A 27,436-nucleotide genomic window follows, 5' to 3' on the forward strand; every position below is an offset into this window, starting at 1 on the left:
TACCCACAGAGGCACGGGACCATTCTGTCAACTCACTACAATGGCTGAAACCCAACAGACAAACCCAGCAGCAACCAGGTGATACACACCAACAAATACACACTCTGGCTGCTGGTTGTGACCCTTCTCTGCTAAACCAATGGACTCCCTTGGTTGTCAGCTTCATGTTTCTGAAACAGGCTTTATCCATAGGCTAGGTTTGCTATTATGTTTCCAGATGTTTCCAAGCTTCCTCTCTTGAGTCTTCTCCAGTTTTGCCCCATCACCTTTCTTGGTCTCCAGGCATTATCCCTGACCTCAGAAGTTGCACATCTATCCAGTCTTACCTTTAAGATCAGCATCTAGCCATGACACTCTGCCAGCCTCTGTGCTCAATAATCACATTAGCCCTCTTGGTTATGATGCTGCATTGATACTCAGGCATAACTGACCCCACAGCTCCCATCTGTCAGTGTCAGGGCTGAATCCCTCCTCCTCTAAGCATGGCTTGCCTTTGCTCCTCATAGGCAGTTAGCCAAGATTTGGCTACATGAAATCATACATCATCTGCCTGCAGAGAGCTTATCTCAGAATCCAGGACAGTTAAAGAAAGTGCCTTGTATTTCTAACCAGTCTCTAAATCTCTGCAACATCTGCAAAGTCACTGTGTGATACTGTCCTGGTTTCAGCTCAGATAGAGTTCATCTCCTTTAAATCAAATAGCTTGGAGCAACCTGTCTGTTACACAGCCACACTGCTGCCTTCAGCCATCAGGATCTGACATATTAAACAACATCAACACCACCTTGAAGTCAAGACCCACTTCCCATAAAACAGAATGGGATGCCAGCAGCTACATTATTAAAGTTCTGGGAGATGCAGACTTGCAAGAAGCCAAGAGAAGTTTGGTCAAGAAGTAAGATATAAAATGCCAGTCAGTAACTGCTTACAAATAGTCCCTTTTTCCTTATTACCATCAGGACACCGAGAATTGTACCATTGTACAACTGACCCTTCCTCCCTCTAAAGCTGGCTAACAGGCTGCACCATGTCAAATTCCTCTAAGACACAGTGACAGCAATTTCTGATGTTTTCTGACCTGATTAGTGTTAGAGTTTTCTGATATTTTATCTTTCTAAAAATCTCCACTTGTGGCGAAAATGCTAGGACCTACCACTACATTGGCTGTCAGGGCTATTGCACTTCCTTGCTTCGCTCTCCAACATTGATTTTTCTGACATTGTGTCCCACAGATCTGTACGTGAGGATTTAACCTGAATTTTTCATCCTTTGTCCTGCACTGGTCAAAGCTGGACAACAAACCCTTTTGCTCTTTCTTGTCTGAAAACCAGCACATGCACCTGTGAACCTCATACCAGTCACCCTGTTATTAGAACACTGTTTCCTTAAGGGACCAGCTTAGTCATCATTCTTGGAAAAGGTTTAGCTTCCCAAGAGAGCTGCTGCTGTAATCCTTGGAAAAATGCAGAATGATCGATTTTCCCTCTCCTGGATTACTCCGTTATGGCAATCCTATTTTCTTCCTTAAAATCCTGTTTGAAAGCAAAGAGGGATTTACCCTTTAATGAAGAAGGGTTTCTAATAATAAATAGACATACAGCTTTAGGAAGTTCTCCTGCAGCAGATGAAGTACAATTTCATTGTTGTCTGAATGCTGTAACACTCCTTACCTAAGGGAAATCTCAGATCCTTCAAGATGGTCTCATGGTGCGGCACTGAGTTACAGAGCAGGGAGGAATGATTTTTCCCATTTGAGAACAGCAATCCACAAGCAAAAAAACCCTGGCATATGATTAATTTTGTGCTTGCCACTGCTTACTGCTGAATGGTTGCTACTCACAACAGCTTGCTTGTTCACTGGAAGCCTTGTTTGCTGATGTATGAAACTTGGCACAGGTTTCGAGGCTGACATCAGAAAGCATCTTTGAATTTGGAAAACCACAGTACCCACTAAGCACATTATCCCCCTCCCTCTGGCTGCTTCTGGAAATACAGATCCTCCACCAACGCCCTACACCTCCCTAAAAATACCACTCAACTCTTAATACTTAAAAGAAAAACAAACTGGTGCTTCCATGTCCACAAGCAAAGACAACAGTAGGAAGTTACCACAGAACTGTGTGTATCAGAAAGAATCAGACAAGAAAGGAAATAAAAAGCACCAGCCCAGCCTGTATTTTTTTCAGATTTCTTTCCCTTGGGACCCAAGTATTGCCTCTCTTTCCATAAATCAGCAGATCCTTCTTACACAAAGATCTCCCAGGCAGAGCACGAGAGGAGCCCACAGCCTCCACTGCTAGGATGCCACAAAACCTCATCTGCAAAGCTGCCAAGGGACAGTGATGCAAAACAGCTTTAGGAGCTGGACTGGAAAGGAAGCAGGGAAAGCAGTGGCCAGATACTCATTGTGGAGGGATAAAAAGGTATTTTATGTATAGGTCTGATGACATGCACGGAAGCAAAAAAATTTCTGAAGGCCTGCAATGGTTTGCTGGGGCAGAAAGTCCAGAAACTTGCCACAAAGTATGCTTTGGAGAAGAAGTCATGGTGGAAGTCCATTGCTGCTCAAGAAAATCAAATTATTGCTTATGGGAGAAAAGTGTTTTCCTGGATTTCAACTCTTCAACAAAGGGCATCTATGATCCTGCACACCTCTGAAGGAGTTATCTCAGAAGCTGTGTGAGAGTGTTTACATACCTTGATTCCAATTGCGCCACCTAGACATGTTTAAAACCACTTCACAAAAAGGTTTTCATTCTTTAATTCTCACATTTCACTGAAAAGTTGTACTAATTATTATAGTTCAGAGCAACCATTATTTTGCAAGAGAATTCTGACAATGTGAAAAAGGATATAAAAACTAATCTTCCAATTTCTCTATGAAGTGTATACTGCAAAAAACCTTAATGAGCACAAAGCTCTCAACAGAATCAGTAATTTGATAGACTTGAAGAATAATGTCTGCTTCTCCCAGCATCTGTCTAGGTTTGATTGTGTTCCACCAAAAGGCTGCCATCAGGCAATACAATATACATCATATATACCATCCACACGTGGAATATTGCAGACTCTTTTCTTGCTCCTGATTGATGATTTTTGACTGCCAGGGCTCTGTTGCCCTGCACACAAAGGTGAACACAAAAAACATGGATGCTGCCAGGGTGGCCTTCATTGTGCAGGGTCAGAAGTTCAAGGGCAATTAGAAGGTGGCTGAGAGTTATTATGAACCATGAGGGTGCTGCCAATCATCAACCTCTTAGCCTGCATGTGTGTGCAATTAAGAGAGCAGCAAAAGAGATATTTCATGATGGTGTTTGGCCTTCACTCAGATGTGTGTAACAAAACAGAGAAAGCAATGGCATGGGGGTGGGAGAGGAACGTTTTTTTACTGCTTTTGTACCTGCCATATATGATAACTCTGGAGTTCCTTGTCCCATTCTCACCAGTAACTGTTTGTTCAGCTGGCTCAGGTTGCCATTTCAGTGGCTCGTTTTTGCTAATCCTGTGCTTCAGTGTTTATGGAGGACATCACCAATAAACCTGCTGAGTAAAGTGGGTAAAACCATATGCTGGTGCCTACCTGTGCTAGTTTGTATGTCACGGTTGACTTGTCTTCGTCTTTAAAAAGAAAATTTATTTTGTGCTGTTTTACAAGACTGCTTTGCTAGCATAGTCTAGGAACCCTCATTTTCCAACTCCTTTAATAAGCCACGACCTAGAAATCCAAAGAAACCGGTTTAACCAGTGATCAGAACTATCAACAGGACGCTTTACAAGGACTCTCTGATTAAGCTCCAGTCTGTGTATTTTTCTATAGGAGCTTTCTCTCTGTGTTAAATAGCTGAACTCTTATTTTAACCACAGCAGGTCCTGCCTTGCTGCAGGACTGCCAAAGGCTGGACCCAGAGCATTGCTGCTCAACACATGTCACCCCTGAGGCTGAGAGGGGAAGAGCTCTCAGTGCCACAGGACAAGGACACATCACGTTACAGGCTGAGAGATGCAAACAAGGGCAGCTACTGGAGAGAGGAGCCCTGAGCTATCACTCACACTGCAGTTTTCTTTGCTCTGACACAGTCACAAGCCAGTGAAACAAGTTCTGAAAGTGCTGGCTATTTTAAAGCCCAGTCATCAAATTCACCACCCAAAAATATATTCAGTGTAGATTTTTTCAAAGCTGGGTTCCTCATCTTAAGTGAAAGGCTGACATGCTGTGACTGAAGGATCGGGGGTTTTGGAGGGGGCTCAGAGCCTGACTCCAGCCCAGCTCAGCACCTGCATCCTGCACAACTATGCATGAGCCACCTGGGACAAGGTCTCAAGCAAGGAAAGGAGTCCCAGGAGGGTTTTCTATCCATTACAACACCTGTGCTCCTCTGTGTCAGAGGCAGCTGGGGAAGAGACCAGCTTCAAAGGTTTTAATGTGCTCAAAATCACTGTTGAGTTTAGGATGAATACACAAAGGAGATCCACCTGTATTTCTAGAGGTCCTTTTAATCCAGAATGCCTATTAACTCCAGTGACTACATCCAGACCCCTGGGAAAAACAGTCTGCACTCAAATTACTTACTGCTAGACATAGGGGTGACACAAAGTGTTAACTCTGCATTTCATTTTTAGCTAGCATCACTGTGGCTCTACGACCATAAGATGAAAACTATTGCCAAAATTGTGTCTCTCATTCTTATTGTATTTGTATTCTAGATAAAGAGATCTTTATTATGATTGTGGAAATATTCTGGAAAGCTGTGTCTGCTGATAAAGATAAGAAGCCAGCTGAATAACAGAAGCTTTCTCACAGCTTTCTTAGCAAGAAAAATATTCAGTTACATTGTCAGACATAATGACTGATCTTTGAATTAAGGTAAAATGTTGCATATATGCAACATTTACAAATACTTCTTTGCAAAACATTGAGAAAGAAGTTTACAAATCAAATGTTTATTCATTCTTTTGCAGGTATTATTTCTCTCAAGTTTATGCCTAGATTTTATGTACACATCTCAGAAATTTTTCTCTGCGGAATTTGCCTAATACCTCGTAAGTATATTTTGCTATAAGAAATTCCCAGAGCATATATCTACTTATGCTCAAAATGGACTAAAATTAAAGGGTTGCTTTGCAGTGTTTGATTCCACATGTGTTTCTTATAAAGACAATAATCAGCAGCTAGTCAGACAATAGTCGACAGTTCAATAGTTCTGCATGTGTCTGTTTGATACTAAAGCTGGGTCTAAAAGCCATTTCTAAAATCCCTCAGGGCCACCTTGCACGACATTCATGTTGATTACTACCTTTCACTGCATTCAATCATATGTGTGAGAATAACAGTGAAGAAAATTTTTCTTGAGCCAATTAACACCTATCAGAATTCAATTCATAAAACCTGTGATTCAATGCAATGTTAGAATTTCTACTGACATTGTTCCATGTCTGATGGAAATCAAAGGCTACAGGCACAAATCAGTCCAACAGAGCATACATGGTTCTCAGTTTGATGAGAACAGGCATGTGCAAGGGTCAACTCTCACTGGGCTAGTTTAGCCTACATGCAACCTATTCAGGTGGCCTAGTTCAAAACTACTCAGATTTGGAAGAACAAGAGTAAAAAAAATCATGAAGCACAGGGAGAAATTATAATTGGAAAAATCAGGGAGGACAGATATGTTCTTTATAAGCAGGGAGGAGCCAGTTTCACTTCTGAGCTGGATGACGCCAGAGCAGAGAACCCTTTTTGCTGATCAATACACCTTCAGCTAAGGGAATAGGCCTTTGCAGTAAGCCAGACCTCTCACACATCCCCTGGAAACCTACATCTCTGCCTACATCTGCCATGGAAACTAGGATCCCATGCCTCACCTTGCCACAACCATCCTGGGCTGTGCATTTACCAGCACGCTGTATCCACTAAGAGATGTTGGCAGTATCCTTGAACCATTGCTAAACTTGGTCCAGGCAGGTTCAGCTGTGTGCCCCTCTCACACTTAGAACCTGGCAGCATCCTTGAAGAAACACAACCAGATTATGCCTCGTTTGCTCCGACATCATCACAGATTTTCCTTTTTTGCAGGTCATTTGCATTAAGGAGACACAGGTCTTAAAATCTGTGGGCCAGCACTTCCCTGGGGGATGGAGCATGCACTGCAGCCTGCACCCTCAGGGATTTCCTGGCAAGGACCATTGGGTGGTGAGTGGCAATGGCTGTGCTGCTGCAGGGGGATGCTGATCCTGCCCCTTCCCTCACACCCCAGGGGTTGCCTCAGCAGAAGCAGCCCCTGCATGCACAGTACCTGCCGTTTCTGGTATCGTGCTGCCGCATGTTCTTGATAAAATGAACCTTCTTAAAGTTCTTTGGTCTGGGTGATCCTGAGAGTGTCCGACATCTGAAAAATAAATCAGTTGCAAGGGAGGGGAGGGAGAAGAAAAAAAAAAAGTTTTCAGTTCCCTGCTGTACCGCCAAGAAGCCTACACAAAAGCAGGAAGGAAAGACGAGACAAATGATTCAAGTCACCCTGTGTTAGGAATCAGCAAGAACAATAAAGACAATAAGTCTGGAAACGCGACAGCTCAAACAAAAAAAAATATTTAAAGTAATAATGAGAAAAAGCACCATCCCCCTCCCTTCATGCAAAAAAAAAAAAATTCATAAAATAATCTCAGCAAAGTAAAACTTCCTGTAATCTGCCATGACAGCTAAGCCCAAGCTTTCAGAAGAAAAAAAAAAATTAAACCAAACCAAAACCTAGTAAATATGCAATTTTCCCCGCTCGCACCAACACCCACGCTTTTGCATGCTCCTCAGCTATTGATAAAGGAGCCATTGAGGAAAGTTCTTTCTTGTTTTAATTTTAGAAAGATTAAAAATCTCCTATTTGCAAAGATAATTCCTATTTGATTTTAACTCTAAATATTACTTTTCACATTCCTGATAGTATACAAAACAACTGAAAATAAAATAAACTACCCCAGGAAAAAAAATAATCGTTCTTCAAAACATTAAGCCTTAAATCTATTTTACATCTGAATGCGCTTTATAAATTGCAGTTACTGATAGAAATTGCCAGAGGGAGGAGAGATGAGACAAACAGCAATATCCTCCCCCTGCCTTCCACCCTTGCTCCTTCTAATCAGCTGAAACCACAGCGCATGTGAAAGCGTTCTCTGTTTCATCTCAGGCCTGTTTTGGTGCAGGGCGAGGCAGAGCTCCCTCGCAGGCACTGGAGATGAGTCCTGTGCTCTCAGCACAGCCAGGGCTGCACCGTGGCTGCTGCATGCCCCGTGGCACCCACGGGACCAGCATCCTCTGCTGGTGCATGGTGAGCTTCCCTAACCCATGTTTTCCATCCTCTCTCTGCACAGGCAGAGTTCAGCACTTCTCAAGCCCATGAGGTCATTATCTTGGACTGAAACCACAGACCACTGTGCCAGTCCCTACCACTTGTACCATCGTGCTGCATGGGCACACCCCAAGAGGGGCACCCCATCCCTTTGCCATTTCTGCCTTCCTCCTGCTAGTAAAGGCTCCGAGATTCCCTCACCTTCTGATTGCAATTAGCCTTGTTAGATTCTTCACAGGAAAATGCACCAAGAGAGACATTCTACCACCAATTCTGCAAATTAGCAAGTAAAAATACTGCCTGGCAAACCATACTTTGTTTATATCTTTTACCAATTATACATGTTTGAATCACTTATGGGAACACTTCATAACATGCTGGTAAGCATGCAACAGTGAGCTTTGTAAAAATAATCAAGCTTTGGTAATAAGCCAATTGGTACAGCCTCTGCTATTCTTTGCTTCGAGGTAAGGAGAGACAGCTAATCTGCATGTGGATAAACAAGGCTGCAGGCTAAACACCAATATAAACCAGCTGAATTACAGGTCCTAAGATAAAGAGGCAGACAAACTTGGGCTGCTGTCTTGCGGAACTGCTGACCTGGAAGCATTCCATGCACTGGTCAGATTACTGACCAGCCAGTTTCTGACCTGTTAAGCAGTTGCTCCATTTTCCATCACCCCAGAGGACTGCCTAGAGACTAATTGCTGCGGTCCCCAGAGGAGGAAGCTGTGGTCTCCCAGAAGCACAGATCAAACCACACTGGAGCAGCCAATATAACAAGGATGGGAGCAGTTTTATTAGTGGGGTAGCAGTCACAAACCTACCAGCCAACACACAGACAGCAATGCTGGTAACCAAAAAAATAAGCTTGCCTGTGCTGAGAGAATAGACTAAAACGTCATTAAAAATACTAGCCTTCAAAAACATACTTTATTAATCCATCTGTACATATTTTTTAAATGTACCACAGATGTTAGGGTACTACTGACTAGGGGCTAGTCATTCATATTGGTAAAAACGAAACTTTTCTATTATTCAAATCTGGCATTTTAATTCCTGACATTTCATCTAAATACTGCCTTTTTGTTTAATGACCTAAAGCCAGGGAATGTGCAATTCATATCAGCCACCACCTTGCAGGGCGTGTGAAGTTTCAACACTTTTACTCGCTATGAAGGATATCTTAATGTGAAGACCCAGCTAGTTTCCAACAAGAGGAGGGAGAGCAAGCCTGCCATGCATGTGCTTTAGAGACAAGAAGCCAGAGAGAGAGAGTAAATAAAATGACCTCCGCAGTGGGGCGTTTTCCTCGATGTCCTCCAGAGTCTCCAGAGAAGATCGCTGGGAGATCAGCCGACGTCTGCAGAGAAAGCAGAACACAAAACATCACTGCTGATTAGAGGGCACAAGGAAGTCCTCAGAGCTGTTACTGAGTAAAGATCACAAACTGCCCTTCACTAGCCAAGCCACACCTTTGGATATTAATAAATTTTGTTCCGTTCTGCTTATCTTAATCTGTTTGATTCCACCCAGAAGCAAACTTACTCCATACAAGCTGCTACAGCACAGCAGAAGCTTCAGCTTTGCAACAGCTCCTCCTCAGTTTGTGCTCCCCTTCCTTCAAGGGTTTAACACCCATCTAACACAGTCCCACATATGCTGCAGTACAGCTGGCAATGTTACAAGTATAGAGCTCTGACAAAATAATGCAGACGTAGATCCACAGAGACTGCCTGTCCTTCACACTGCCACAGGGGCACTTCTCTTTGCCCCTTGCACTTTCTACCAAGCAAGTGCCACTTGTTTCTCCATGATGTCCATCTCATCACTCCTGTGAGGAGTGTCTGAAGTGAGATGAAGGATGATAGTGCCAGCGACACTGGTTATAAAGCAGCCATTCAAACAAAAGCTCTGACCATCCCCATGAGCAGCACAGGTGAGCTAAGCTCTGTTTTAAACCATTTTCCTAGGTCTGAGTCACATCCTTCCTCCACCTTCAAAGAAATAATTATGGAAATCTTAGCATTACAGGTTTTCTGGCTGTTCTAGCAAGCAGGGAAGATGCCCCAGTACAGTCTTTGTTTCAGCAGCCATTGCTGCTGCACAACCTCCAAACACCCTGACAGCAGCACAAAACAAGAACTGCACCCAACCCTCCACAAAACTACAGTAAATACCATAAATGAATGTGTAAGACACAGCCCACCCTCAGGCACACAAAGAGAAATTAAGCTGGCAATCATGGAAGCTACTCCGTCGTCGATGGGCGTCAAAGCAGCTGCAGCAGCCAGCAGAGCCGTGGCACTGTGCCCCTGCACCCGGCTGGCAGGAGCTGTGCCAGCACCCTTCCATCCCCAGGGCCATGGCTGAGGCACACAGCACCTTCCAGTGACTTCATGGGTATGAACGACAAAAGTCTGCAAAGACTATTACTGCTTCTTGCCTAATTCCCACTGAGCTGCCTTACTCCCTTCATTGGCAAGCAAAGAGTTTAAAGAATGTCATGAGCACTCCTATGTGCTTGAAAGGTGCTCATTAATTTATTTCTGGGCTGCATTTTCACAATGAATTGTTTTTTCTGTGGCCAGTGTAAGCAGTTTCTAATCCTTCCTGCAATTCCCTTACCCCTCCAGTTGTGCTGCTACAACTGTTCCTGCAGCCGTGCTGCAAATCTGATTACCAAAATGTTTTTCAGTTCAAAATAACCCTGAGGTTCAGCAATTCCATTTGTTATTAATTCAAACACCAAATTTCCATCACTAACCCAGAGACAACACATTTCAGGATAATTTGAATCAGCATGCAGCTTCTTCTGTCCTTAGAAAATCACAGAAAACCCCTCAAACAATTTATAGATCAACTAAGTGTGAAGCATAATCCTCTTAGGAAAAATATGCAAACCTAAATGCCCTCAGGCTTTGTCTAAACTAGGATTTTAGAAGACCTGGTGCAAGATAGGATACACCTTCAAAATGCTAAAAAAAAGAGTCTGCATTTCAGGATGTGTTGGCATAGACAAAGGAGAAGAGACCAAACACCTGTCTCCTGCACCCATGGGTGCTCCCACAGCTCCATCCATAATCACAGAGGATACAGGAATGCTTTTATTGGGAGAAATTCAGATCAGGAGGAGCTCCTCCTCCTTTTTCAGTTTCACTGATCCATAAGCAAAAGCTGGAAGTTTCAAGTAGTAGATGACGTGGCAGATGATAGCTGTTGGCTTTTTACTACCTCTTTATACATCATTAGCTTAATAACACAAATAATGGCATGCTCCCATCTTGTGGCGTTACAACACCAAAAGCATTCTTGGCATGTTGTTAGTCAAAGGGAGACAAACAATGGTACAACCTTACCACCTTCTTCATGCTAAATGTATCAAATTAGTCATGCTGTATCTCCTGCAGATGCCAGGTGCTAATACAGCATCCGGTGCATATTCCAGCTGTCGTCGAAGCCTTTTTCCAAGAGTCTCCTTGCCCAAAGCTATGCACCATCCTCAGCTTCATTGCTGATAGTTTGTCAGACATGGGTTTGAAGATCCTACATCTGCATCTGTCATTAAGGCAGATGCAGTGGGTGGCAGTGAATGGCAGGAGCACACACAAATGCATTTCACCAGCTGGTCATCCAGCTGCCTGCTGGGCTCCTCTGCCTTCCCTCACTGCTCTCAACTTCTTAAACCCAGCACGAGGGATGCTGCCTCCTGGTTTTTGCTTGCTAACCTCAAACGCAGCATAGGCTGGGTGGGAATCCCTGCCACCCCTCTCAGTGTGAAAGACCTCACACCAATTTTCACCAGTACTGACTTTGCAGCATTTTGGGTACCTTACATGGCAAGTGAATTGGCACAAAGGAGTGGGGGAAACTGTTCACCCCAACTTGGGAAAGGAGCACTTATACCTGAGCTCCCTCACTACTAGAGCATGAGACAAGCATAACTGGATAAAGCCATCCAGGAAGAAAGGACGAAAACACACATAAAAGGTACTGACACAGGTAGCAGTGAGAGCAAGGATATCCAGCCCAGCCCCTAACCCAGCTGAAAACTGCCACATCTTTCAGCTCTCCCCAGAATTATTAGTTTTAATCACTTCAACTCCCAGCACTGTCAAAGGAGGATCAGAGAGGTGGATTTGGAGCAACACTGTTGAAATCAGTTCATACTGTCTGGGAATCACATCCTCTTTTCACTGAAGAAGCTCAGCTGCAATGAAGGATGTACAATTATTCCACTTTATCTTAAATCTTTATTTCAAGGCCTAATTAAGATGACCTAAATACCAGTATTTTATAAGCTTTCCACAGCTGGATATTATACTAGAAATGCCAACTAATGAACCTACCTGCTGTGAACAAAGTCACATCCTGTGCCACAGACACGGGACAAAAAACATCTCTGGAAAAGGAAAGCTTTTGAAAGGATCTTCCAGGGAATACAAGAAAAATCAGTTTTCCACTGACTTCATTAAGAATTAATCACCTCAACTGGTGTTTAGTATTTAAATTAATCATCTTTCTCTCTTCAGGCAAGCAGCCAGGATTTGTCTACAGAGCTCCTAAAAGGGTTATTTTTCAAAAATTGATTAGCATGCTATAGCAGCTGGTATATGTAGACACTTGCACTGAAATAACCCAAACTGTTTCATACCACACATCACCATCATTCTGATGTAAAGCTGTGTTGATACCTATTTTGTGTTTAAAAATGCCCTATTTCAATAATAATCATGGGAAAATCGTTCTACTGTGGAGGACGAATATATGCAGAACAAAACAAAACAGCACCGTGTGACTCACACAGGATTCAGGCTTTGGGGTAAGTCTCTAAGCAGATGCAATCTCAATACAAAATGCTTTAAAACTTTTGTAGACTAAATGTCAAACTAACATAACAAATAAAATTGACCTTAATAACCAAATTAAAGATGTTTCAACAAAAATGTTAATTTCTCCTAGTCCACAGAAAGCCTTAAAAACTTCCTCCTAGTTTATTATCACATTCAAGGTATACCAAATTCACCTTGCTCCCTACAGAAAAAGGCAGCTCAGTGCAGCTAGAAAGATGATGACCTCCTCATTCTAATCATCAGCCCTTGCAGGACAATGGTCACAGTCTCACGCAACTTACAGACTTGTTTTGTTTAAAAACCAAATAATATCACTTTCCCTTCAACACCTACCTAAAACACTTTTCGTCTGTTTCCTTGCTGATGGTTCCCTGTGCATGTACCCAGAAATAACCAGTACCCTGCAATCGAATTCCAAGTGCAGACCAAAGAAAAAAACATTTGAGAGAAACATTTGATGCCATAGTATTTTAAATGGCTATTTTCTACAATACTCATGACTCTGCTTGCATACTGGATTTATCTTTGACCAGCTGTCTGAATCTCTGTGGAAATTTCTTAAAAGCTAAAATGTTGTCTTCATTTCCCCTCTCCAAAGTCAGATTAATGTGTGGCTCAGTTGCAAAAATTAAATAAAATACAAGGGAAAAAAAAAAAACCCAAACTAAATATAAGGAAAAATGAAATAAGGCAGGTCTGTAGCCAAAACAGCAAATAGCCAAAGCCAGTAGACTGCAAATATATTCACCATAACCTCATAAATCCGTGGAATATTATCTTTGTTCTCAGCTGCTGCAAAATACTCAGTTCAGTTATGTTAAACACACAAAATCTTAAGCCACATAGACAGGAGGTGATAAAAAAAAAGAAGGAGCTGCAATGAGAACACTGGATAAATTCATCCAGGAAGGCAGGAAGGAAGGAAGGAAGCAAATGATAATCCAAGAGATAAGGAAAAGTAAATCCATGTGTAATGACTTTCTAGCACAGCTACAAAACCAGGAAAAAAAAGCTGTATTTCAAATACAACTAATTTCTGTGAAAGTTGGGAGTCTAATTTCCCCCCTGCTTCTGTTAAAATCACAAACCTGTAACAGCTGAAGCCAGCAGTGTGGGTGCTGCTGGCTCCCAGAACAAAAAACACCCCTTCAGGATAAGCTTCTTCACTTTGTCTGGAACACCTGCATCCCTTCAGAGACGCAGTGACATGGGACACACAAGTGCCAGCCATCTGAATGCCTGCTGGCTGCATTAACACTGACGGGAGGACAGAGACATTTCCAGAGCTGAGGACTGTTGGCAGTTCCCACATCCACTGGGCTACCTCCTCCCTTCAGGTGGCCAGGCAAAATCACGGGGCAGAAACCTCTGGGCTATTACCTCCTGATCACAGCTGTGTTTACTCTAATGTGGCTTGGAAGCATCAGACAAGCACAGGACTGCTCGACACTTTAATAATGTCGGATTCTTTATTTCCACAGTGCCTTCATCACAAAAGATGTATCCTACACACAGAAACACTACCCTGGATAGGTGCAGAAGGGGAGTGGAAAGAAAGTAACCATAAACTCACAGTGATTGGGAATGAGATCAGGATACCCGTAAGGATACCCAGGGCTTGCCTAGAGGTGCAAGTGAAGGGTCTCCCTCTGCATCCATCTAACCTCTGAAAGGTGCCAGCTCCACACTCAGAGAGGTCTTGCTCAAAAGCCAACCTGTCCTTAGCAAGCACTCCCCCAGGAGCTACCAAAACATACTGTGGACTTGCAGTTCCCATAGGTCAGTCCAGGCAGAGCATCACCTTAATGCTCTGTGGGAACAGCAACACTAGTGCTGTTTTTTTCATTTGCGCTTCTTATTGTTTCTTCCAGCACCAAAATGGTTCGAACAGTAAAAAGAAAACAAAGAGAACCTTCAGTGAGATCTAAGATCAGGCTTCCATGTAGTAGAATGGGAAAAAAAACCAACAAAACAAAACAAAACAAAAACCACTAAAAGTAAATAATATATGCATATATATGTATGCTATATATTACAGCACTATGGCTACAAACATATGTTGCAGGCTTCTCTGAGCTGTGAGTAAGTCATCATTTGCCATTCTCTTCCCTAACTCCTTTGGAGTTGGGTATGAACAGAAGTGCAGCTGCTGGCTCTCTTGCCCCTCTGTGGCCAGGGGATAGGGTATAAGCAGAGCTGCCAGACACAGGCCATGCCCTGTCCCCTGCAGCTCCAGTCCCTTTGTCACTTCAGGGAAACTCAAATGCCACTTCTCTCCAAGCCCTCCTCAGCCAGCCAGCCGAACGCCTCTGCCCAAACTCCCGGGCTAAGCCGCAACAATTAATTCACTCTTCTGAAATATTATACAAGACATCAGCTGTGAACGAATCCCCATTCACTTCCTGACCCCTGACTCCATGCCCCAGCATGAACCCAGATGAAAGACCCGCTAATGAGTCACCTCTCACCCTCCCTCTGAAGTTTTTACTGGGATTCTTATGTCCCAGCTCATTTTCTTCCTATCTTTTGCCAATATTACAGGAAGACAAACACAGGAAAAACAAACCCTGAGACTACTGAAAATTATTAAGGGAAATAGAATTTCCAGGAGCTACCCAAAGCGATATAAAGCCGTTTTTAATTGTGTGCTATCATAATTACACAGCAGAGCCATTATCTGCAAAGAACATCAAACTCCATTTAGGACTTCCACACTGTGCAGTGTATTGTCAAGGCTGCACACAATGGGAGTTAAAAGCATCTGGCACATGCTGAAAATGGGTTATTTTGTTAATTCAGCAGCCCAACCCAAACACACAGAGAACATATCGAGAGCCCTCCATGTAGCTGTCACCTGTGTGCAGGCAGGATGCCAACACATGCTAAGACCACAGCTTTCTGCAGTGGGCTGTGGAGAAAGTCCTGGAAGCAGAGATCCTGAGCTAGCAGGACTCTCAACAACCTGCTTTCCTGGGATATGCATGCAAGGAGACAGACCTTCAAATCTAGTGATAACTAGGAGAATAATGCCATGGCAAATGTCTCCATCAACCTTTTGGGCATAAGCAGGAAGATGGATAGAAACAAAGAGATGACAGGAGAGTATGGTAAGAATATGGCTCCATGCTACACCCTCCTCCTAAACCAAGGTTACCCCCTGCACTCACCTATATTTTAGTATTTCACCTATATTGTTATCCAACTCCTTCTCCAGGCCTCATCCTCCCACAATATCCAAGGCAGAAGCTCTGAAATACAGCAGTACTTGAACTGCTGCCTCCTGACCTGTCTGCACATAATATCTCAACATGAAAAATACTTACACTGCCATCCCAGAGGTAGAATGTAAGTAAGAATTTATTACGTAAGAATGAGGAAAGAGGTTAAGAAACAATGAAGAAAATAAACATGACAATACCAAAATATCTCACCGACCTTTCACATTGCAACACAATGTTCTGTTCACATATTATTATGCAGTTTTACACACATGATCCTTCAAATAGCACACAAAATTCTAGCACAGCCCTGTCCCAATGCCCCAGAGGGATCATCTGGGTCTAGTTAAATCAAATACAAAATCAAGATTACCAGCACTCCAAAAAGATAAGGAACTTTCACTACAAGTGCTGAGTAGCAAGCACTTCACTGACAAAGCATTTGTAAAGTGTGAATGTGTACGTTCAACTGTGCAGAAAAACAGAAGGTATGGGAGAACAGGATTTTTGGACTTTTTGGGCTTTTTTAGCATCATGCACAGTTCAACTTGACACACTGTCAGTCTTTCTAGAAGACATGATTTCAAGAAATCTCTAGTGAAGGGAAAACAACTCCCAGCATTTAGTCTAGGGAGAACAGAAGAGCAATCACCACATGTTGCTAACTCTGGGGAACACTTAATGTTCACCTCCCCCAGTAGGATTCCCAGTCCTTCAAAGATATATCTTGTTTGAAACCTACTATCATGGTTTAGTGGTGGATTTGGCAGTGCTTGCTAATGGTTGGACACAATGAACTTAAAGGTCAGTCTAAATGATTCCATGATTCAGTGATGCTATCTTCCCTCTGCAGGCAACTGCCTCTGCAGCCAATCCTCATACTGTTGGCTCTGCCCAAGCCATAATGAGGAGCTACAGCCACAATTCAGTGAGATTCATTTACACACAGCTCCCACAGATGCTGAAGCGACAAAAATCTACATCCTGTTACCTTTATCCAGTGATTTACAGATTCACTGTCTTCACTTTACTGACTCTGCAGCAGTCTGATAGCTTTCAGAAGGCTTCTGTGCAGTGATTTATTCTGAGTATGCCCCAACACTGCCATAGCTGTATTTTTCAGAACAACCATTACCTCATAACCTAACACACATTATCACAGTAAGACATCAATGGGCATCAGCTTAATTAGAGACACTCAAAACTAGGGAAGAAGCAAACAACAAGCTTAATCACCTGACCTTATGAAAACAAGAATGCTTGCCAAAGCAGATACAATAGCAGTGTAAAGAACATACAAACTGTCCATCTTTGGGTCCTTTTGTGGCAGCAAAACCCACACCCTAATAGCCTTCGTTGGATTAACATGAATCTAACAGATTCTTCATGTATCATTTATCCCTGACAAAACTCTGTGCACTGCAAAACAATAAATACTTTGTTCTGTTCAAAAGCAGTGTTTCCCCTTAAACATCACATCCCAGGGAAATGAAGCATCAACTTTCAAACCAAGTATTTGAGAAAACCACACACTGCCAGAGTGTGTGCAAGTCTCTAAAGTATCAAATCACAAGATGTTGTACTCCATAACACCCAAAGTCCTGTAATTAACTAAGAAACTCGCTTGCAAGTCAAGGCTAAAAGCAGTAGATACCAGAAAACATGGAAACACAGGCATGCACTACTAAGTCATCTGAAAAAAAAATACTTTAATTCTAGCCTGCATACATAACCACGCAATTAAACTTCCAGCCTTTTCCTCTTCCATTTGAGGTGTTTTTTAGGTTATCTACAGCCCAACCTCATATCCCTGTCTTGCTTCCAGACACACGTGTGCTAGCTAGGGGAACACATTCCACGATTCCACATCTTAATATTCTTAGACTTAGAAGAGATCTGAACATACAATTAATTGCACTGCTAAAAAAATATATCCTAGACACTATGAATGCTCTGAATAGAGTTCTTGACAGAGAAAGAAAAAGCCTCTGTGTGAGCAAGGCACAAAGAACAAACAAATAGGAGAAATCTTACTAGCATGAGGCATTTTGGGCATGAGATATGAATGCTGGCACAGGTGGTGGCAATCTGAGTGTTCACTGGTGAGTACTTTGAATTTAGTTCTGGCTACACATGCTACACATACCCCTGCCATCAAGCACTTTTCCCAGCATCTCATTACATGCCCAAGAGTCAATGCCCTGTTTTCCCTGGCCATCCATTGCTGACGAGCAAGCCTATGCATATTGTTCAGAGATTACTATCATATTGGACAGTTTAGATATCTTAACTTTTTGTTATCTGTGATAAGGTGAGACAGTCCAGTGCTATAATTTTAAATACTATTACATCTACAGGAATTAATGCCTTGTTGCTTGCTAGTTCATACATGGTCACTTTCAATGCCAAAGACCTTTGAGTACAAAAATATGTATTTACTTAAAATACTGCAATTGCCTATGCTTTACTGAGAAACATATTTCCAATACAGGAGACATGTTCCAAAAACAGAACCACCAGATCCATTACTAGGGTAAAGGCAGGTGCTTACTGTCCAGGAGAACTGTTTCAATGTACCAATGAGCTTGTGGACCTGAGTCTTGCAGGAGAGAGCTCAGTTCTTCCCTGCTGGTCTCACCAGGGACAGATCTTGGAGCCACTCAGCATTTTTCACTCTGAGAAAAGCAAACACCCTCCTCTTTCCCCCATCCCTGCCACCACAACTGGGCACAACATCTTCCTGTCACTTGGCCACTGGGTTTCTGCTGGTAGCAGAGGGTCAGATCATTTCTTCTCTCTCTTTTGAGGTCCTTTGCTCAGCATGGCTTACACAATTGGCTCATTCCCAGTCTGAAGTTACACTCTCCTGGTACAGAACTCTAATAAAAATGTAAATGTTTCCAAGAACCAGTTTACTCCTCTGTGAACATTTAGTTCTGCAAGGTGAAAGACCACACACAGACTGAACACCGTGGTTCAGCCTATCACAGGTGCACAAAGACTGATCATGGTTTAAAAGGTGACATTTAAAAGATTGGATCTCCACAGGGAACCCTCACTTCCCCCTACTTTCAGTAAGGAAGTATTGCAGGAATTCTCACAACACTGGCAACATTTGGCGGTGAGCTGTATCATTGCTCTCTTTGAAGGTACGGTGGGTTCAGTCCTCTCCAATATTCAGAGAAGCTGGCCAAGAAGCCTCCCCACCTGTTTTCACAACACAGAGTACCCAGCAGGCCCCCTAATGAACAATTCATTGACTTGGCAAATGGAGCCTACATCTGCAGGCTGGGGACTGCCTTTCCCAGGATCAATACACCCCCAAGAGCACACATGGCAATGGGCTGAGGCCTGAGGCCAGAAAGCACCCCCCAGCTCTCTGCTGAAAACAGCCTCTTTGCAGGGCACCATCCCCACTCACTCAGGGAACACATGCTGCTCTGCCACCCCACAAACAGCTGCATGTGCAGACTTGAATGGTTTCCAAATTTATGGCCTTTTATTTTCTTATATTCCCCACATACTGCCACAGTGCTGGGTTATAAAATGTAATCGGAGCAATCTCCTGCTTAGTAAATTATGTAATTACTGGAGAACTGAATTTTTGTGGGTGCCAGCAAGTTGGCTGGCTAGGAAATACTCAGCAATGAGATATCAGTTTTCAATCAGTTTTGGGGGGGGGAGAAAACACAAAAAAAAAACCTTCAAAAAATTTGGATGATACCCTTAACAATATGCTTTAACTTTTGGTCAGGCAGTTGGACTAGATGATCCTTGCAGGCCCCTTCCAACTGCAATATTTTATTCTATTTTATTCTAAAAGCAGATTCATTAACACATCAGAAGCGAGGAAAATTGCCAGAGCACTCTGTTAGACTGAGTCTACTGATACTTTATATTATCAGAATGACAAAAGAACATCTCATGGTGACAAAGCTGGCCAACAACAGTTTAGGGGACCGATATTAGAATGCAGCACAAGATACAAATTTCACTTTTTCTATGTTTCCCTGTCTTGGTTTCCTCATGCTGTGCCAGAAGGATCAGAGGCAGCAGCTCTGGCAGATGCAAGAGCAGGCAGCCACCTTAAAGCACCACTGATACCAAACAACCTCAGTGATGATTCCTGACTTGCCAGCCCACTCAAAAGATCTGTTGCATCCATACTATCCAAAGAGGAAGGGTAGAGGTTGGCTGACCAACCCCAATGTTCGCAGTGATCCACTTCAAATGTGTCCTGAGCCCCCAGTTTGATCTAGTCCACAGAGCATACAAGCAAATAAATAGATAAAGCAATCATTAAAGCAAAGTAGCCAACAATTAACTGCAGTTACAAACCCATCTCCTGGTAGAGATGATTAATTGGAATGGAGTCACACCCTGACCTTACAGGAAGTCTGGAGGACCTGAGTTACCGACCTCTCCCTATCACAAACAAACAACACAACATTTAAGCTATGATGAGTTTATATAACCTGTGCATTACTTCAGACATCTATACACTCAGGAAGTGGGGGCAAAAAGTCTAAAAATTACTGTAAAGCCCTAGGACAGGCAGTTTGATAGCGCATATCCCTCCTCTTCTGAGGCTCAAGAGAGGCAGGGATGGCTTCCATATACCACATTTGATGAAGGACATCCCCTTGTCAATAGCTTTATAAAAAAGCATTCAGAAGGGCATAAAGCACCACTCCACACATCAAATCCTCCTAGCAGTCAAAGCTGGCTGCCCAAGGTCTCTGTCTCCAAGTATCTGGGAAGCACAGGAGCAAATCACAGCATCACACCTGAAAAACACCTGCCATGGGGCCCTGAGCTGATGTGGTGGTTGGTTCCTCCAAAGCTGGGGTGTGGTCCACTGAGTTAGTCTGAAATGACCTAGTTTGAGTGATTTCCAGGGTCTGGAAGAGTAGTGCTGTGGCTGTAGCTGTAGCCATGCTAAGTACAACCTTAAGCAGACCTTTGGATGGCAAATGCCATGACTGTAGAGGCAAAAACATATTTAATTCTTCCTTAGCGGAGACCCTTTTCTGTGTGTGTTTTTTCTTGTTGGTGTTTAATTTCTTTATATACATGCACTTTTTAAATGCCTTTAGGAAGAAAAACCACTAAGCCAATGCAGAAATGGATATATTTGATTTTTAAAGGCTCTGCCTAGCTATGTGGAACAAATCAATCACATTACCATTTCCCTGGGGCGAACAGGCATACGGATAGAACCTATGCGGATGTCAGACTTTCACTTTTTCTGGTCTCCCCCTCCTCTTCTCTTATCAAAATCTCTGCACTTCCACCAGCAGCCTTTAGAGACAAAGGGTCTGTGACTTTTTTTCCGAGTTGCATTATGGCCTAGTCCTCCTTCAGTCAGAGGACTTTTCTTGATAACATAAAACAAGGCACTTTGTCATCTGACTCAGTGGCAATTTTAAAGCTCTGCAATGAATTGCAATGAATTTGCAGCTCATTAGCAATGAATTAAGTTGATGAAAGGTCACAAGGAACCAAGGACAATTTTTACAAAGCATCTCCAGGCAGTTTTTCCAGACCATCAGCTCTCTTTTGCTAACCCAGGAACACATCTCACACTCTTTAGAAAGCCAACCGCCTGTTTCCCCATAAAAAATTCCCAAAGTATTGCCTAATGAAACACACAAAGAGTCCTTCTCATGCTATGGGAACACATTTCAGAATTCTGCTCACATGTTTTTTTTACTCAGGCATGCTTTGATGTAATAGCAGGGGAGAGAAATTTTGAAGGATTTACAGATTAATCAGCCAGAGCATGGATGTAGGTTAGGACTACAAGAACTGTGCTCCTCTGGGATATTATCTGCAGCTCGACTTACCCAAGATGAAATGAAACGTGCTTTGGGAATGCAAATGAAATAGGATGTCACAAAAAGTAATTCAATTTGCAGCAGTGGGGTTTTGAATTTGGTTAGTTACATACAAGACCTTTATTTAACTGTAAACCTGGTACTATACTTACTATGATTTCCAATTTGAAATTCATTTTACTGCTAGTTTAAAAATCAGGCCTGATAACTACTAACAGATTTTCAGGTCATGTCTCTATTATAAGTATATATGTGTCTATGCCACTGCACACTTATGGATGCTCTGTAACAGATCTGCACAACAGATTTGTGGGATCTCTCACATATAAAAAAAAAGGGTAAGATTTCCATTCATTTCACCACCGTGGAAGAGGTAAGTGGAACAAGACAGCTAATTAGTCATTCTCCATTTCAATCCTCGATAACCACAAAGAGAGCTTGTTTTTTTACTGCAGGCATTGTCTTACATCAAACAATTTGTAGATAAGAAAAACCAGTTCTCTTCCTGAAGGCACATATGCAAGTATTTTGATAGAAAAGATGAAACAGCATTAGAAATTAACTGTAACACTTCTTCCCATCCCTAGCCACCAGAGTATGTCCACTAGGACACATTGCTAATATACAACTATATTATCCAGACTGACAAATTTTGCACAGTCTGCTGTTTTGGTATTACAGAGCACAAGCCATTAATAGCTGACTGTCTCATTCAAATGAAACAAGACAATTATCAGCTGTAACTTACACAATCAATAATACTGCTGCCAGCATTTTCAGCAGAGATTTGATTCTTTTATAGCTCATTTGAAGTCTTTAGGGAACATGTCATTAGTACATCTGTCCTGCTGTAAACATAATTATCATGCTAAATTCCATTTATCATGCTGATCAGGAAGCTTTTTCTATCAGCGCTTCAGACTGGGAGCACTGATAAACAGGGAAGGGATGTGACTGCCCCAGCTATGAGGGAGTGTGCTCACTGCCAGGACCACTGCCCTTTCCAGCCCAGCCTGTGGGAATTTTCTGAATAAGCACGAGACTTGTGCTGACCTCTGACTTTGGGGCACATGGTGTTTGAACTTGGGGAACATCCTACTGGACACTGCTTGCTTGTAGCATCAGTTGATTTTATGTTCTGTAATTCCTTGCTCCTCTCCAAGAGCACACTAGTAGGTGGTTCAGGCTTCTGGAGCTGCTGCACAGGGAGCAGGCAGCAACTGGAGTCACCATGATCATGGCACTTCATGAGCACCATAAATCAAGTCATGTCACAGACAACAGGCAACATCTGCTTCAACAGAGCATCACTTCTAATACACAAAACTGGGCTGGGGCCAGGTGTAAACAAACATCAGCTAAACACATGTCAACAAACACAGCGCTGAATTTCAGCTAAAATGGGTATGAGGTTTTAAGAAGTGAATACCATCAAGACTTATCAAACTCTTATCAAGCCTTACATGCAGAACAGCCCACAACTGCAGGCTTGATGTACAGAGAAACTGTCTTCATGGACAACTTAACCCCTGGAGACCTGCAGAATATCCTGACATCAGAGTAAGATTAAGCAAAGTAAAGGTCAGCCCCTGCAACGACCTCCTACAAACTACAGCTTCAAATTGGTTTAAAACAGCCTCATTTATACTAATAAGCTGATGCTGTGACCAAAAGGCACCGTGCTGCTTCAGCCATCTACCACCCCCTGCATCACACCAGCAGAAGGTCTCCTGCAGCCAGCCAGGTAAGGGAAGCACACAAACAATTAGTGATCAGCTTCTCTTCGGTTTTGCGAGGGAGAAAAAGATCTGCTGTGCTCAATGGGGTCAGCACAAAACGCTGTCCAAATCACAAGAAGTGCTTAACTGTTCCTGTATCCCAGGAGGTTCTCCCGTAGCTGCTGGCTGTGCTCACACCTTCCTCCACTGCACCTCCTTCAGCCCAGCCATGAGCAGCATCTACAACAGCCACAGGGAATAGGCTGGACTGCTTCAAGATCAAGAGACAGACATGCCAAACAGGCCTGTGGCTAATATTGGTCACATCCAGTCTTTGAACCAATTTTTTCCCATTGGTTGAAATAATAATTTTTCTCCCAGTGTTTAAAAATTGCCTGACAGGACGTAAGGGACCTGCAGATGCCCTGAAGCTGATAGAATCATACTGCTGCAGCAAAGGGCAAAAGAGGAGGAGACCAACTCCTGAGGATATCAGAAAGCAAATGTTATTTCAAAAAGAAATTATTTGACTACTGATAAATATGTGATAAAGTTATGGGATTTTTTTAAATGTGGGAGAAATTCATAAATCTAACTCAAGAAAACTGCCATTGCAGGCTGACATTGGTACATGCAGAAGAACTCATGACCACAGAAACTCTTAAGTTAATCTATTGAGCCATTATGGATTGTATTTTAGGCAACTCATTCTGATGTTTCATTTAATTGTATTAAGACAGAGTGACTGTGAGAAATGAGTAGCACAGTGGTTACATCAATTACTCTCTTTAAATTCAAGAATCATGCATATCCAGATTGCTTAATTTCTCTCATACATCTGCATTTGCATATCTTTCTTCTCTGAAGAGCTTTCAAAAGCTCAAGTTTTAATCAGAGGACTATTTTTGATCCTAATTTTCCAAGCTGCAGTAAAGCTGCTTCATGACCTAATCTGATGGCAAATGTACCATCATTATACAGTGGTTTCTAGCAAGTTGTACAATAACTAGTCATAATGTTTCTTATTTTTAATCACTGTTACACCAGGTGCCTTGTGTCTAATTAGAGCTATCGATCTGCAGACACTGCTTTAACTCAGACTGGCAGATGACTTGTTGGAGCAAGTGCAGCCTGGGGTGAATAAAATGCCCTCCCTGCAGGGCAGTGTGTGCACAGCAGCTCCCCGAGACACATCCCAGCACACCAAAGCTGTGAGCCAAGGCAGCCCTGCTTCCTCGTGCGCCCAGCTCCCACTTTCTGCTTTTATTTTTGACACTATTCACAGCAAAAAACCATCAAAATATCTCCTATTTCATGGGGAACAGAGCATTTTGATTTGCCCAAAGCCAATGTTTTATTAGATTTTATTTTCTTTTTATATACGCTTTCATCTATGATACCTATGATACAAAAGATACATACTCAGGAAAACAAAAGAATGTTTCCCACTGTTTGAGCATGTCCCCTTTCTGAAGAATTTTGCTCCCTGAAAAAAAGTTCACAGAGTTTCCTCTGGTTTGGCTTAACAGCTTTAAATGCTGTGCTTCCAGACAGACAGAAAATCTGGCTTACCCACAGCTTCCTCCCCCCGCTCCACATTTAACAGGTCGCTGTTGTGGCCACAAGAAGGACGGCGGCCGCTGCTAAAACTTTAATCTCCCCCAAAAGTCGTAATCTTTATATAGCAAATATAATGAGCTTTCTCAGTGACATATTTCAACAATTTTTAACAGGATTGCATAAGCAAAGTTATGTTTAAATCCACTGAAAATGCAACCCAATTCTCCTCAGTCTGCTCTGGTGATAATTAATGACAGATTACATTAATATTCACTTATCCAATTTTTTTTCTTGTAGGATTGTGTCCTGCTAACACAAGGACAGCAGAGAAGAATTGTCTTCTATTAAAGAAGCTCTGTTAGGCATCACAGATAACATATGAAGCGTGGCCATGCTGTTCTCTACCCTCTATTACCCCTCAATTTTATTCCCTAGAAATCGTTTCAGCTGCTAGTTCCAAGCTGTAACTAGAGGAGGAGCAGGAGGTATTCTGCTACTGCTGTCCTCCAGTGGAGGACAGAAAAGGAAAAAAAAAGTTTCAAATTATTTTGCAAAGTAATCAAAAACTTGGAGGTGGCAAGGTTTCACCAGGGAACACCAAATTATCTATCCTATTCTTAAAGAGGAACAGTCAAGAGACACTTTTTTATGTCAATGAAATTTCAGTTTCCCAGGGCAACACAAGGATGACACAACAGCCTGCCTCTCTAGGGCAGGCTTCAGGAATGGTGCCCCCAGCTCTGCACTTAATGCAAATGTAGGAAAAAATCACATGAAGCCATATCCCCCAACCACTCTCACAATCCACATCTCACCATAAAAGTCTTGAGCCCAAATCTCTGCAGCATTCTGAGATCCTCCCAGCTATGGGGGAGGACAGGGAAGTGAAGAGGAAAGTGGAAGGAAGAAGGAAACAGCTGCTTCCCCTTCCCAACCTGGTATCTCTTCTGAAAGCTTTGATCTCCACTTTATACATAGAGTATAACAGGAGATACTTTCTTTTCCTCTGTCCTGCAAAATGATGGACAAAAAAACCTTATCCTCCTTTACTCTTTAAAATTATCTACCCTATCCCTGCCAGTTTTGCTGGGGAGCTGAAGCAACATCTTTTGCTGAGCTGCAGAATCCTGTGCAAAAACAACTGTCACTCCCAGCATTTAGTTTTAATTCCCATTTGAAGCCCAGTGAACTACTCCAGAGCATAACAAAAAGTCCATTAAACTTTCCACAGAATCAAGTCTTAAATTTCAAAAATACTTATCTTCATCTCAAAGATGCTCACTCTAACTTCTGACTCCATGGACAAATGATTTGACAGACCATACACACATAAAAAAATCAGAAACTGAAAGGAAATTCAGTAACACCAAGCTCCCCAGCTATGGACTGGGAAGCTGGCCATGAAATTGCCTAAGTTCATGAATATTTGGGAGAGATACAACTTTATTCCGATTCACAGATTACAGCAACAACTAGAGAGAAATTCTTATAAATAAGGCTCACAAGTTCAAGGGGCAGCTGTTTGTCCCAGCCTGACAATACATGTTGGGACAACCCTGCAGTGCCACTGCTCAGTTTTCAAGGTACTTTCACTATTGTCAGTGAATGTATTATTGTCAAAGACTGTTCAACCACACCCAGGCATTTTAATCAGACACCATGCAGCAGGATTCATACCCCAAAGCCAGGACTGTCAGCTCCACAGCACCCACAAAGCAGCAGCTGCTGCTGGGACAAGTTCCAGCAAGAGCAGGCAGTGAGCTACTCACAGGCACTGCTGCGGGTACGACCACAAAACAGGTAACTCTAAAAAAGCTCCAAGCTGGATGTGAACATCTCCATCCAGCAGGAGATGACACCCCATCTCACTACAGGCTGACAACCTGTTGGGGATTTGGCATGCCCCAGAGCAGCTGGCTGGTTCTGTTGTGACAGGCAATGGTGGCCCTGGGTCACATCCAGAAGAAGGTGGTTTTGAAAGAGGAGGTAATTGCCTTGCTGAAAAAGAAAAGTAATCAAAAAAAGAAATAAAATCAGAAGCCCCTCCTGATGGACTTCAGTATCACAAGTTTCTGAGAGAAGAGAACAAAAGCTATCCACACACCCAGGCCATAACCTCAAATACCACTGGGTAGGTGGGTGGAAGATGCAAGAACAGAGTCAAGCAGCCACAAGGATGGACTGTTCCCCTTGCATTTTGTTACACCTCCTCCTACAAACTCAGGAACCACACTGCTGACCATTAGGGTGTGGTGGCTTGTTTTCCAGTTTGACATCTACCCTGGCTCCAGATGCCAGTGCAGAGGCAGCTCCCCACACAGCCCTCCCTACTCCTGGGGCACCCTTTGGCACCTGAGCTGCCCCAGCAGCTGCATCTTCCCATGACAGCAGGACCAAGGCAGACACTAAAAGCAGCACTGCAATGGGCACAGTTGTGACCACTTCCATGGAGATATCCAGCATTTTCCAGAGAGCCTGATCTCCATGAAAACATATACAAAAAGACTCTGCATGCGCTTATGCTGCATTCAGTATTCATCGCTGATTCTCTGAAAGTGGAAGGCATGAGAGATCTGTGACTCTGTTTAAACAACAAAAACAAAGCTAAAGCATATTAAACATTCATGAATTTCTGTGAATCCTTAATGAAGCTCATTTTCTGCCTTCTGTTATGTGGCTCTTTAGGGGTACATCTTTTTTTTTTTTTTTTTTTTTTAATCTTGAAAGCTAGAAACTTTGTCAAAATGGCTGAATGCAATGGGATTAGACTGAGCATCTCCACCTCTTCTCAACAATCCACTGACTTTGAAAAGTCTCTACCATAGATTGGAAGACTCTGGAGCTGGAAATACTGAAATAACTTCCTCTGCCACAAAGATGGAAAGGAGACACGAGACCCTTTATTAGGTCATG

At 42.7% G+C, this 27,436-nt stretch overlaps 1 protein-coding gene across 1 annotated transcript in view; it reads right to left on the minus strand.

The window, feature by feature from the left end:
- Positions 1-27,436, minus strand: part of CABLES1 (Cdk5 and Abl enzyme substrate 1) — a 70,723-nt gene that overhangs the window by 28,364 nt on the left and 14,923 nt on the right. Inside the window, exons 2-3 of the mRNA XM_054285308.1 lie at positions 8,629-8,700; positions 6,291-6,383 (exon numbers count right to left, since the gene is read on the minus strand). Coding sequence (XP_054141283.1) covers positions 6,291-6,383; positions 8,629-8,700 — 165 coding nt within the window. The remainder of the gene's footprint in view (positions 1-6,290; positions 6,384-8,628; positions 8,701-27,436) is intronic.

Source organism: Melozone crissalis, unplaced genomic scaffold (assembly GCF_028551555.1).
Source record: "Melozone crissalis strain CALT ecotype California unplaced genomic scaffold, PUWL_Pcris_2 ptg000042l_1, whole genome shotgun sequence".
In the NCBI taxonomy this organism is placed as follows: Eukaryota; Metazoa; Chordata; class Aves; order Passeriformes; family Passerellidae; genus Melozone; species Melozone crissalis.